Genomic DNA, 14,150 nt, shown 5'->3' with positions numbered 1-14,150 from the left:
AATTGTATTTTATAAAGTAAACTAGTTTAAATCAATAAAGCTTCATAAAAAACTCACACTTATATATTTGAGTTCAAACAAAAAGTATTTCGATGAACTTATAAGAAAAACACAAAAACAAAATAAAAAACTTGTGTCTTATTGTGATTTTTTTAGTTGTGAATAAAAAACAACTTAGTATAATTATAAGATAATAACTTACAATAATATAATTGTGATCGAAAAATGCTTGTGTCTTGTTGTTAGTTAAATAGTTGTAAATAAACTTATATATATATATATAAACATCAAATAATAACTTACAATAATATAATTGTGATCGAAAAATGCTAGTGTCTTATTATTATTTATCTGGTTGTAAATAAAACTTATGTATATATATAAACACAGATGTTCTTGTGCTAAAACTTTATTTCAACTAACGGCGTTTCACTGCTCTCAAATAAATTTAAGAACAGATCTACGGAGTCTATAAAATGTTAACACACATTAGAAAAAAAGCAGAAAAAAGCATGTATAATAATGTATAGTATTTATCTAGGTAGTAACTATAAATGGACTTTATGGTTTAAAAACAAAGTTTGGGATAAAAGCATGAAATTATAAAATTGTCTACAAAAAAAACAAATTTAATAAAAGTAGGCACTAACCTCAAAAAGCTCTAAGAATAGGCAAGTTTTAAAAATGAAAATTAAATTGAGTTGTGCAGAAATGTTACGTCATTTTAACAAATTGTTCAACAATTTATACAGCTTAAAAACATGAAGTATTAAACTTGCAAGTATATGTGAGTTTTGTGAAATAAATTAGTACATAAATAGACAGAGTTATTTAAAGTAGAATCGTCGGTTATGGGGACAGATATTCGATAAATCTTGCCGCTTATTCAGAAGTAGGTCTTTATCTTCTGCTGCAATTACTGCTCTTTCTGTATTGCAAGTTGGGCAAATTCTACTTACTCCGTTGGATGCATGTTTGATCTTTGAACTCTTTGAATTTATAAAGTTAAAGTTGAAAGTAAGGGCCCAGATAAAATTTATATCGGAAGTACAGCAGGTAGTTTCAAGGATAGATATGCTAATCATAAACATATTTTTAAAAATATAAATAAAAAACAAAGCACGCGTTTATCGGATTATGTCTGGAGCTTTTTTCACAGGTACGGTAAAAGGCCAAACATGGAGTGGAGTATTGTTTCAAAGATCAAACATGCATCCAACGGAGTAAGTAGAATTTGCCCAACTTGCAATACAGAAAGAGCAGTAATTGCAGCAGAAGATAAAGACCTACTTCTGAATAAGCGGCAAGATTTATCGAATATCTGCCCCCATAACCGACGATTCTACTTTAAATAACTCTGTCTATTTATGTACTAATTTATTTCACAAAACTCACATATACTTGCAAGTTTAATACTTCATGTTTTTAAGCTGTATAAATTATTGAACAATTTGTTAAAATGACGTAACATTTCTGCACAACTCAATTTAATTTTCATTTTTAAAACTTGCCTATTCTTAGAGCTTTTTGAGGTTAGTGCCTACTTTTATTAAATTTGTTTTTTTTGTAGACAATTTTATAATTTTATGTTTTTATCCCAAACTTTGTTTTTAAACCATAAAGTCCATTTATAGTTACTACCTAGATAAATACTATACATAATTATACATGCTTTTTTCTGCTTTTTTTCTAATGTGTGTTAACATTTTATAGACTCCGTAGATCTGTTCTTAAATTTATTTGAGAGCAGTGAAACGCCGTTAGTTGAAATAAAGTTTTAGCACAAGAACATCTGTGGTATACATTCCGATAAGCTTAGCTTATCAGGATCTCCAGGATTTAACGCCTTATAACGTTACATCTTATATATAAACATCAAATAATAACATACAATAATGTAATTGTGATCGAAAAATGCTTGTGTCTTATTGTAAGTTATATAGTTGTAATAAAACTTATATATATATATATATAAACATCAAATAATAACTTACAATAATGTAATTGTGATCGAAAAATGCTTGTGTCTTATTGTAAGTTATATAGTTGTAAATAAAACTTATATATATATATACAAATATCAAATAATAACTTACAATAATGTAATTGTGATCGAAAAATGCTTGTGTCTTGTGTCGTATCGTTTCGCTCCCGTGTCCGACTACTTCTAGTTTCAAACCTACACAGTTAAATATTATCATTAATATTATGCTAACGTCTAAGCTAAATGATTAATAAGTATTATCATTATTATTTTGTAATTTCAAACCTATACAGTTATCTATTTTACTATTAGTATTATTATGTCAACGTATACTTAATTCATTTTAAATTATTTTAGAAGTTGTACTTCTTAAATTATAAAAGAAATCTGCAATACTTCTTTTATATTTTTAGAAGTACAACTTCCAAAATAATCAACTACGATTGAGAAAAAGAAATCCAATAGAGAAAATTATACTGTGCTGGAAGGAAAGATTTACGGTAATTTTAATTTTTAACAAACCTATACAGTTGGTCAGTATGGAGGAAACGGTCAACTTCACTTGGCCGCCCATCCTGAACTTAAACAAGATGGGCGACTGGACTTCTGTTGAAAATATTTATACAATTGTAAAAAATATTATACAATTATTGCACTTCTATGTAGATATTTGTTATTGTGTTAGTTATATTTGTTATAAACTTTTTTTCAACCTAATTTTCAATCTAGGCAATAACGGAAAAACAACTTGTGTGTGAATGCTTTATCTAAGTAGTTTAAAAAGAGACACAAATTTTTACGCTTCCATGTTACTGTTAATAATTACAACAACTATCAAGGTTAACAAAAAAAATTCAATACTGCACTTCCGTATGAATAAGTCATTTATTTTTGTATGCCAGAAGACAAACTTTTGATTTAAATTTGTTTAGTGTGCATCTATACAAAACATTAAATGCTAAAACAGTAAAGTATTTAATGATTCAACTAATCTATTATGTACTAAATACATTATACATAACATATACTAAATTAAATATTTTTTACTGTATTAAACTAATTACTGATTTGAAAAGCTGCAAAAAATATGAAAAAATATAAAACATGTTAATTTTTGTTTATTGAAGATAAATAACATACCAATATACATTTAAATAAATAAGAAGTCGCTTACTAGCTTAACAACTATTCCTAAAACTTAGTTAATGTTATACAATTACCTAACACATAAATAACATTTTTTGTCAGCAAAATAGTTATAAATTATATAACTATTTATTATAATGTAAAACACTAATTAACCGTGTTTTACCCTTGTATTGTATATTTTGCACATTAAAACAAGTTCAAGTTTACTTGACTGCTTTCATAGCAGCTAATGTAGCACAGTTTTATAGCAATTAAAGGTGAATATTTAGATTTATTTCGTTTAGGTTAAAAAGTCAAATATCGATTATTTTTGTGAGTCGGGGGGTAAATTTATTACCAATAAAAATATAAGTATGATTTTTTATGGTTATATAACAATACACATCAAAACGTTCATTAGAATTAGCACATATAAATTAAGTTACAAAAGTTAAATTCTTAGTTAATAAAATTATTTAATTCTCAAAACTTAATCAAAAATATTTTTAAACAACTTTTTGCAACATATTAAAACAAGATCTGTAGAAGTAAAAATTATACAAAAAAAAAATATAAAAGCTTAAAAACTTTTTTAAACAAAATAACTAAAAACTAAGTATTAGCTGTGCATTTAAAAACAACATGTGTAGATTATTTAATCTAAAAATAAAATGTTCCTATAAGTTTTATTCTTTTTTGTGGTTACTACTTGCTTCCAATCATTGTGATCGGTTTCTTTTTATTTTTTCTTTAATTTAATAAGTTTCACATAAAACAATCTAACTTGTTAATATAAATACTCAATACAAAAAGTTAATATTTCTTGGTTACTTAAAAAAATATTTTTTTACCGAAATTAAACGTCTACTAACAATATTCAGAATTTATTTGTAAGTAAGAAATAGTATGTTTAGTTTAGAAAAGTTTATTTTATCTTAAATAATTTTCGACGATAAAATTTTTCAGGTCATATACATCGTAATGGAATAAAATAAACATTAAACATAAATATTTCAAAATTAAGTTAAGTATTGATTATTTCTCAAATTAAAACATTACTGTTTTGGAGCAGTAAAAAAACAAACATTCTTTTCAAAAAAAAAGTAAAATTACCCGGTGAAAATTTATTTAAAACAAATAATGTATGAATCACCAGTTTATAAATTTTTTTAAATAAATTTATTGCTACTTTATCATAAGATATAATTTCGTCATTTTGTTTCAACAATTTTATTTACAGAAAAATTAAATTGAACCCTTGTTAATTTTAAGCATAAACATTGCACAATGAAATTTCAACGTTTATGTGATCAATAATATCAATCAAGAAAGTTACTAAGACCACTTTCCTTTGTTGTTTTATTACTTTAAAAGATATTATTGTTGCTAAATCAAGTTTCAATTTTTTACTTTAAGTATTATGCTACAACTCTGTAGCAAACGATAGGTTCAAAAATTTTACTTTGTAATTTTTTTATAACTATGGATTCTATAAAACTCAGAAAATTGCAGAACTATTATTTATTTTGTGTTAAGAGTACTTTAATTTTTTTTTTCCAAAAATAAAATCTTATTTGCTAGTAAAAATATGTTCTTTTATGACATAATGTTATTTTGTTTATTTGTGTATTTAGGCGGGTTGTCGTTATTGAACACAGTTTTTTTTAATTTGAAAAATTTTGAATACTTTTTTTTATTTTACATCTATAACAAAAGTAAATTCAATTTTTAATAAAAATGGTTAATGAACTCAAAACATACTTTTTAAAAAATACAAAAATTATACAAACTGATAAAAATGATAACAAAAAATCAAGCACATTAAAATTAGTTATAAACTTCAGTTTCTAATAAAAAAAATATTAAACAATTAGTTGTTTAAACTAAACCTACAACATAATCAATAAAAAAAAATTTGTATTAAATTTTGAAACTTTTAACTAAACTTGTTTTTCATATTATTTAGTTTTATATAGGTAAATTTTTAGATTTTTTAAGAAATAAAGATGTTTATTTAATAGCAATTAAAACAATTTTACAGCTTTAAAGCTCATAAACAAATTAAAAATATATATGTTTAAACAGTTGTAAGTTATACAGTTTTATTTCGAACAAATAAGATATGATTCATTAGAACCTATAGTTAATTTATTTAAAACAAACCCCTATACTGTAAGTGTATATTTGAAAATAAAATTAATCAAACTGAATGACCAAAAAAACATTTCACAGAAAAGTTAAATGTGACTCTTTCTATTTTCGAGCATTTTATTTGTCAAACTAAAACTTACAAATTATAAAATTTACAAACTACAAAAGGATTGGGTCACTAAAAATTTGAAATACTTTACTTATATTTTATAGATAAAACAATTATTTTCCGTTATTTCTATATTGTACTTGAAAATTTGTTGTACTTATCGGTTCTGAATCAGATTTGTAAATTACATATTTAAAGTTTACAAAATAAAAAAAATATTTAACAAAAAAATTATAAGAAACAAATGTAGATTAGTGGCTTAGAAAAACAATTTTAATATCGTTGAAAAATTTATTGTTGTAGATATTTATAAAACAAGATTTATTTATTTTTAAATACAAACCTTTATAAAACTTTAATTACTATGGTTTATATAAAAAAAGTACATTTAGTACAACTTTTTGATAATATTAAAAACTAAAAAGTTTTCTAAGTGTTCTTTATTGTTAAAATAAAATATTATTTTAAAATCAATTATTTTAAGTAGTATTCTTATATTTGTATATTTAAATAAAAAAATAAATGTATATGATTTAAAAACCTATTGTTCTGAATATTTTTCAATAACTTATTGGACTAAATCATAATGGTCAAAAACATTAAAACACACATAACTGCACAATTTACAAAAAAACTGTCAACATTAATTTTAGAGACCATTTTCTCTAAAAAAATGCAGTAAACTCTTATAACAAAAAAAAAAGCAAATTGGTAGCAACACTAGTAAACGGGTGACCACATTATTTTTTAAATTATATAAAAAAAAATTCAAATCAATAAACAGTACATGAAGTTTTTAATTGTTTTATTTTGCATTGTATAAATTTTTCAGTTTACAAAGGTATTTTTATAGTGCAAGTTTAACTTCAAAACATCTATTTGTTAGTATCTTGCATTAAGATACAAGTTACTTACTGTAATTAACAAGCTGTAAGCTTTTTTCATGTAATAATTTTCTTAAGATGCAGCATTATCTTTTACTGATAAATTGTTTTGAACAAATGTAAAATTACCAGATGAAATTTTACTTAAAACAAACAAGGCCTGATTCATTGGTAAATTAATGATTGAAAGCTAACCATATTTATTATTGCTTTACAATTGGAAACTTTTTTTTCAAAAAGCACAGAAAGTCTAAACTGGACTCTCAACATTGTAAAGGATAAATATTTAATATTAAAACTCAATTTATAAGACACTAATTGCAGGGTTGCCACTCTTTGAGCCAAAAAATCTGCCCTGAGTAACCTTAAATTTCCCTGAGTTTCCCTGAGTATTTTTCAAATCTTAAAAAAAAATTTTTCTCTTCCAACACAAATTATTAATACCTCATTCTTATTTTTCTTCTTTAATAATAAAAGGAAGGTTGCATGTGTATGCTTCTGCATTAAATTTATGAAAAAAACTGTTTTCAAAAACTCAATCTTAAAAGGTTTAAACCAATTAAAAATTAAAAACTAAATTTTTGCGCAACTTTGTGTAAACATGTTAGTTAACTTTCTACATAAAAGAATAAAGTTTAATTTGTTTGAAATTTTAATTGACAAAATTTAATTATACTATAACAATAATTTCACATGAAGAACTCACTTAAATGCATACATAATAACTTTATTATGACTTGTATGTCTTTCCTAGCAACTGTTCTGAATGCAGTAAATAAAACTTAAAAGCTTAAAATTATTTTAAAAAAAACCTGCAAAAAGAAAGTTTAAAGAAATAGCTAAAGAAATATCTCATATCAAAGTACAACTTAATACCTAACAACTGATACAAAATAATCTAAAATTAATTTTTTTTTTATGTCTTTTAGATGTTCATACACAATCTATTTTAAATAAGTGAAAACATAATTTTGATTTTAAAACAATTTCACATTACCTAATAAAAAAATCTTAATACTGTTTTTTTTAAGTATGCAATTTCTAAATTAATAGTGAACTACAAAAACTACAATGTTAATACTAAGAATATTGAAGAACTAGCCTATTATACCGATATAAAAAAATCTAAATAACCACTTAAATAATAAAAATTACTACTTTTGAACAAAATATTGAGACTGGATTAACTAAACCTCATTCTAGATCTAGAAAAAAATTTCCCTGAGATTTTCAAAAACTTCCCTGAAATTTAGATGAAAAATCAAAACTTCCCTGAGTTTCCCTGAGTTAAAAGAAAAATGCCAAAATTCCCTGAGTTTCCCTGAGATTCCCTGAGTTTCCCTGAGATTTTCTACAGTTTGAAAATTCCCTGTGATTCCCTGAGTTCCCTGAGTGTGTGGCAACCCTGTAATTGTTTTAGAAAAGGATTAAGAAAATCATTCAAAATTCTCTATCAAACTAAGTTAATACAGGTAATTATTTTTGTGTCTTTGCTTGGAATTCAAAAAAAAAATTATACTAATTTGCTTTTTTTATCCTACATATATTCATAAATCAAAGCCAAAGTACATAGTACTTTGTTTCACATAAAGACAAATAGTAACTTATAATGCTATATTTATTAAGTAATTCAACATATTATTTATCTAAAACAAATGCAGTCTATCTGAAATAAATAACAACCTAAAAAAGTATCTGTTTCATTTTTTTACAATACCATGTACAACCCACCTCAATACTCTGTATAATGTATTTTTTTAAACACTATATCAGCAACCCATGACAATCTGTATAGTATTTGTAAAAAAAAACTATTGTTACAAAGGCATGATTTAAATTATTTTCTTATCCGAAAAAATTTCTTACAATCTTAATTCTTACACCAACAAACCGCGATAACCCGTCCTCGTTGTCTTATATTTTTATATCGATATAATTTTACCAACTTTACAATCTAATTTTTTTATACCAACCGTGATAGTCTGTCCACTTGTAGAAAAGCCTCTGGTAATCTACATCCGGGACTATCGGGTCGGTGAGACATCTATGTTCCGCCAGTGTGTGGCACAATTCAACAACCTGCAAAAAAAAAACTTATTTATTTTTGTTTCTCAAATTATGTTTATTCAAAAATTGTTTCTTACTGAATTATAATGAATACAAATTGAAATAAAATCATACTGAAGTTTAAAGTTGTAAAATATAAAATGTAATATATGTGTGTGGGACAGTTCAACAGCCTGCAAAAAACACTTATTTTATTATTAATATACTTTTTTTTTCAGTATATTTATGGGATTGGCTAAAATTTGACGTAATTCAACTACCTGAAAAATATAACAATATAATTTAATATATATTTAATATTTTTATAAAATATAACAGAATACATTTCATTTTTCTTAATTTATTTTTAGTACTTTCGTAGTAAGGCTCATCAGAAATTGTTTCTTACTAAATTAGAATGAATACAAATTGAATTAGAAACAAACTTGAGTTTAAAGTTTTAAAATATAAAATGTAATATAATATTTTTTTATCAGTACATTTATCGGATCGGCTAAAGTTTGACATAATTCAACTGCCTGAAAAAAATAATCATTTATTTTAACATTGTTGTCATATTTATTTATTCGGCCTGTAAGACACCCATGTTCGGTTTAAGTTCGAAATAATTCTACCACTTGAATAAAAAACATTTTTTATTTAAGTGATATTGTAATTTATGGTTCGGTGAGATACCTACGTTTGGCGAAAGTTTGAAATAATTCAACTACCTGATCAAAAACTAAATTATAAAACATAAATGATAAAATTTTCTAAAAAAAGTTTTATAAACTTCAAAGTTTTATATTAAAGCAGCAATTCTTAACCTGGGGTAAATTCCCGTGTTTTAGAAGGTATTTTTCTTTATTACAAGTTGTGTAAGTTAATGTTTATTAATTGTCATTTTTTATTTATAAGTTAGTTTTCAAACACTGTTATATTTTCAAAACTAAATAAACTCTTTAAATTTTACGATTTTTTATGTTAAATAAGCTTAAAGTTCAAAAAATCTAGTGTTTTATCCTCAAAATTAAACACTATTTTGTACATTGGGGCAAATTTGGTAATAACCTTCCAAAAAGAGGTAAAACATGAAAAAATATTAAGAACCGCTGTATTTAATTGTGTAACACAATACTTGTATTTATATTTCTTTAGTATAAATAATAGTAAAAACACTAAAAGTTGCTAACTAAAAGCCTCAAAACTTTTCAGTTGTTTTTAAACATTTATATATTTTGTGAGTCTCACAAAAAAACAACAAATATTTCAACTTAAAACAATTTAAATTGAATGATCGAAGGGGTATCCTTTTCCATATAAAAAAATAGACACTTTACCGCGGAAATGAAACAATCAAAATATTTCAGCTTTAATTAAAAATTACCGCACTTTTAAAATAACCGACTAAAAAAGTGTTAAACTTTTTTATGTGTTGAGATCATAGGTTTTTTAATTCGATTAACTGCTTTGCTTTGGTGTTTAATAGCTGTTATCAATCACAATAAACTATAATATGTCAAAATTGAAAGAATTTAAAGTTGTTAAACTTCTAAAACTTATCGCGTAAAACGACTTAAACTACAAAAACAGTAAGATTTTTTTTCCAACACTTCATATGTAACATATACGCTTGGCAAAAGAGACATTTAACATTTTTTTTAGCGAGCGGTCACATAAAAACTTTCACAGTCACATTCTTCAACCACTGCAAAATACTACACAATAAAAAACATTGAAATATATATACAAATAATTTTTAACCAATATTACAACCTCTTCAGTAACAACCACTTTCCATGAAATTTAAAAAAAAATCATAATTTTTAGTTTTATAAGCACTGACGAGCTCTTTGAGAGAAAGTTTAAAAAAATTACAGTCATTATGTATTACAACTATTTTACAAAAGACTGGTGGAAAATACATTAAAAAATATTTGGTCAGTTCTTCAAAACCCAATCACCGCTCAACTACCGCAAAATGCTCATAAAAATTCAATTTTTCAATTTACCAGACATTATAGAAGGTGATACTCGGGTATCGACAATTCAAACTGACTTTAAACTCAATAAAAAGCCACGAGTTTGTTTTCAAAATGCCCACTTGATATCAGTGCTCGGTAGTTAATCCTGTTGTGACACAACAAACCCGATTTCAAATTTAAAAGTCTCTTATTTTCATTAAAACACTTTGATTAATTTTATTAAGCTAAATTACTACAAACTTATTTTCCTGTGTGTTAAGTCTAAGCTGTCTAACCACTTTTGTGCTTTTGCAGTATTTATAAATCACACTAACTCAGCTCTAACTTTAAACGTGATTCTAATATGTTATTTGTTGATGAAAAAATGTAAAGCATTATTCACAGCATTGGTTTGCACTTTTAACCTAAAAGTTTAGTGTCAAAATACATTTTAAAATCTTTAAATTAAACAATTTTACGGTCATTTTGCGATTGAAGCAAATACTAAAGTATCGCCGCTCAAATTGATTTTAATTTCGAAAAAATGAAATTTAAGCTAAATTTAATTTAGATTCTAAATACGTCAAAGACATTGTAAAAACCACATATTTAATTAGTTTATCAAGATATAAAATTTATAAAGCTTTTCAATCATTTAAAGTTAACTGTAAAACTTTTAAATTACCAATTTGTCTCAATAAACTCAGGCGTAATTTTTTTGTGACGTAATAATAAAACGTGGTCTCGAATTTACCAGTTCAAACGAAACTTTGCAAAACTTAGCATTGAAATTTATCATTTTGATAAAAGTTTGTTGTTCAAAGTTCAGTTTATATTTTTTAAATTACTTAAAAATTTACCTGAAAAATCAAAGCACGAGCAACACACTATTGTATTAATCTTTTTTTTTTTTGTATTTTTTATTAAATAATAGCTTTCACAAATACCAAATACATGCAGCAACAACTACACTCAAAAAATAGTAATAATAAATAACGAAATATTAATTACATAAGACTAAAAGCAAATTAATCTGCAAATTAAAATCATGCTGCAAATAAACCGGCTTTATGTTAAAGCAAGACGTAATTCAAAAAAAAAAGTTGTTGCAAAACACGTTGTAAATCTTTACATTTATTCGCAGACATATTTCGCAGAACATGCGCATATAAATTCGAGATTCCAACTTCATGCGAATTTCGACACCGATTCTAATTTGGGATTCGGATTTTTGTGCTCAGACTTCAAATACGTGACCGAAAACAAACTGTTGCATATTGCTACTGCATGTAGTTGTTTTAGCAACTAAAGGGTAATAAAAATTAACAATATTTTTTTTTTGGATTTTAAACTACAAATCAGTTTGTAATTTAAAGTAAACAATTTCAGTAACAAAAGGGTGGCGACGTTTAGTGAAAAATTTTTAACAATTGCGAATAAAGTTTAGACAAAGGTTTTGCAAAGGATCATCCATGTAGTGGCTATTTCACTAAAACAGACGTGTCAAATATGAAGCAATTTTACTGATCACCAGTATTGAAAATTGTTAAACACGAAATAAAAAAACAAAAAAAAAACAAGTCCAGTTAAGGGTGAAAGCAATAATTTTAGTTCCGAATTTTGTTAAGGATGTAAATGTGTATTTTGGTTCGACAAGCCTTTAAAAGACCAGTTAAAAAACACAAATACAGTTTTCAGCAAAAAATGTAAAACATCAATTTCATTGCTGAATGTAAAAACACTTGAAAACAACTAATATTTTATTATTTATATTTTTTTTTAGTAAAAATCAAAATATTTTTTGTTCATTTATGCTCTAAGCAGGTGTAGAAGAAAGTTCCGTTAGAAAGCTCACAAACTCGCCCCATTACCACTATTGTCCACTATATGTAACAAAACAAATAATAAAAAATATCTAACTTGCGTTCCTTCGGAGAGCTCATTGACCCGCCCCATGACCATGGACATCATCTGGTCAACTTTTATCGGGTCGATCACCCTCTCTAGCAGTGCCCTGTTGAAAATCGACTGTCGCCACTCCACCACTTCCACCGCTCTCTGGGAGTGGATCCTGTGGAGAAATGAGTTTTTATTACACGATTGTAGAGAAATGTACGAGTTTACTATTGTGTTTATTTTATATTTAAAATTTATAATCGCCACTCGACCAGTTCAACTGCTTGTTTTGAGAGTGAATTCTGTAAAGAAATGAGCGTGTTATTATTATACGATTGTTCGGAAATCAGTGAGTTTTTATTAAACGATTGTTTAGAAATGTAGGAGTTTACTATTGTATTTTATTTTATATTGAAAATTGACTGTGGCAACTCTACGATTTCTGCAAATGGATGTTTTTGAGACAATTTGAAATTTGTGAGTAACTGAAAAATTATTTATTCTCCAAGAAATTGGATTTTGCAAGTTGATTTTGTGATGAGTAGAAATGCGTGGGTTTATTTTGTGGTTTGCAAAGTTTGTTTAGTGAATTTAAATAAAAAATAAATAAAAAAGTTGAGTTTATTCTTTGAGTCTTATACAAAACTTTTAAAAAAGTTTTAAGCTATCTATTTGTTTGTAGACTTTATGTTGTGTTTTTATGTTTAACATTCGGTACGCTTTTTAAATTCTACCAATATTTTTAAAAAAACTTTCTGCCTCATCTATTTCCACACAACTATGCAGTCGAAAGTTTTGAACAATTTTAATTGCAGCACCACGTGTGCATTGCAGCATTTTATGCAAAATATTGAATCGAGGAAGTTATAAAAGTTCAACATTGCTTCGAATCTACGTATTACTACACCTGGAATTCGTTACCATGACCTGAATGAACATTTAACGTCTTTTTACGCACAGTACACCTGGATTACTAATAAGTAATTATTTTCACACATTTTTGCATCTTTGATTGCAGCATATTTGCAAAAAATTGAGCCAAGGAAACTTTTAAATTCGAATCTACGTATAATTGCACCTGAAATCCACTTTAAATTTAAATCACGTGATGACCTATATACACCTGGTGAGCTGCTTTATAATAACTTTCTACGTATTTTTCAAGTAGTTTGCATGCTACAACAAACTTGTAACCTCATACAACTCATTATTTTAAAACCTTTGTTACTTTAACGTCATTGTTATCGTTGTTTACTTCACTATAAGTATAATTATTATTATTATGGTTATCATTAAGCGGTTCTATTTGTTAGTTTGTGATCAATAAACATTTTTAACACAATTTAACAACGCTCATAATTTTAATACCGTTGCTGCTTTGATGTCATTTTTATTTATTTGTAGGTATTATTAATATTATTTTAATTATTGTTGTTTTGCGGTTAGTAAAATGTTATGTTTGCCAGTTTGTGATCAACAAACATTTTTCAAATCAACGTTTAACGCTCATGTTTGTACCTGTTCAATTTATAATAGAGTTGAGAAACACTGTTGGATTGAAAAACTAAAATCATTATTTCTTGTAAAGTAGTTTTTGTAAGTAATAGCAAACTCACGTGGCGTAAGCGAACACAACATTTGGGTGGGTCGGTTGAACTGCTACGTTGTTGTTTGAGACTTCATTGCTGTAATAATAAATAAATATTAATAAAAAATAAATAATAACTACTGTAAAAATAAATATAATAAATAAAAAACAGACGATAACTCGGCTGAACATTGTTGATGGCGACTTCATTACTGTGAATAACATAAAGTTTAATAAAGTTGTATTGAAAAGTTTTGATAACTGCCAAATACGTAAAATTAAAAACAGAAATTTTAGTTGCTTGAGTATTGTTGAAAAATATATATAAAAATATTTTAATATCCTTGATAGCTCCAGCACTACTGAAATTATGAAACTTTAAAATTTATGTAAATATAGT

General features: G+C 25.5%; 1 protein-coding gene across 1 annotated transcript in view; it reads right to left on the bottom strand.

The window, feature by feature from the left end:
• The window catches only part of LOC145845680 (mucosa-associated lymphoid tissue lymphoma translocation protein 1-like), a 38,939-nt gene that overhangs the window by 11,831 nt on the left and 12,958 nt on the right, over positions 1-14,150 (bottom strand). The window contains exons 6-10 of the mRNA XM_082952789.1: positions 13,779-13,847; positions 12,187-12,337; positions 8,230-8,335; positions 2,507-2,590; positions 2,097-2,179 (exon numbers count right to left, since the gene is read on the bottom strand). Of these exons, the coding sequence (XP_082808915.1) occupies positions 2,097-2,179; positions 2,507-2,590; positions 8,230-8,335; positions 12,187-12,337; positions 13,779-13,847 (493 nt within the window). The remainder of the gene's footprint in view (positions 1-2,096; positions 2,180-2,506; positions 2,591-8,229; positions 8,336-12,186; positions 12,338-13,778; positions 13,848-14,150) is intronic.

Source organism: Thalia democratica, unplaced genomic scaffold (assembly GCF_965202585.1).
Source record: "Thalia democratica unplaced genomic scaffold, ktThaDemo2.hap1.1 HAP1_SCAFFOLD_124, whole genome shotgun sequence".
NCBI lineage: Eukaryota > Metazoa > Chordata > Thaliacea > Salpida > Salpidae > Thalia > Thalia democratica.
Note: the sequence above shows the minus strand (reverse complement) of the source record. Positions and strands in the feature narration are given on the sequence as shown.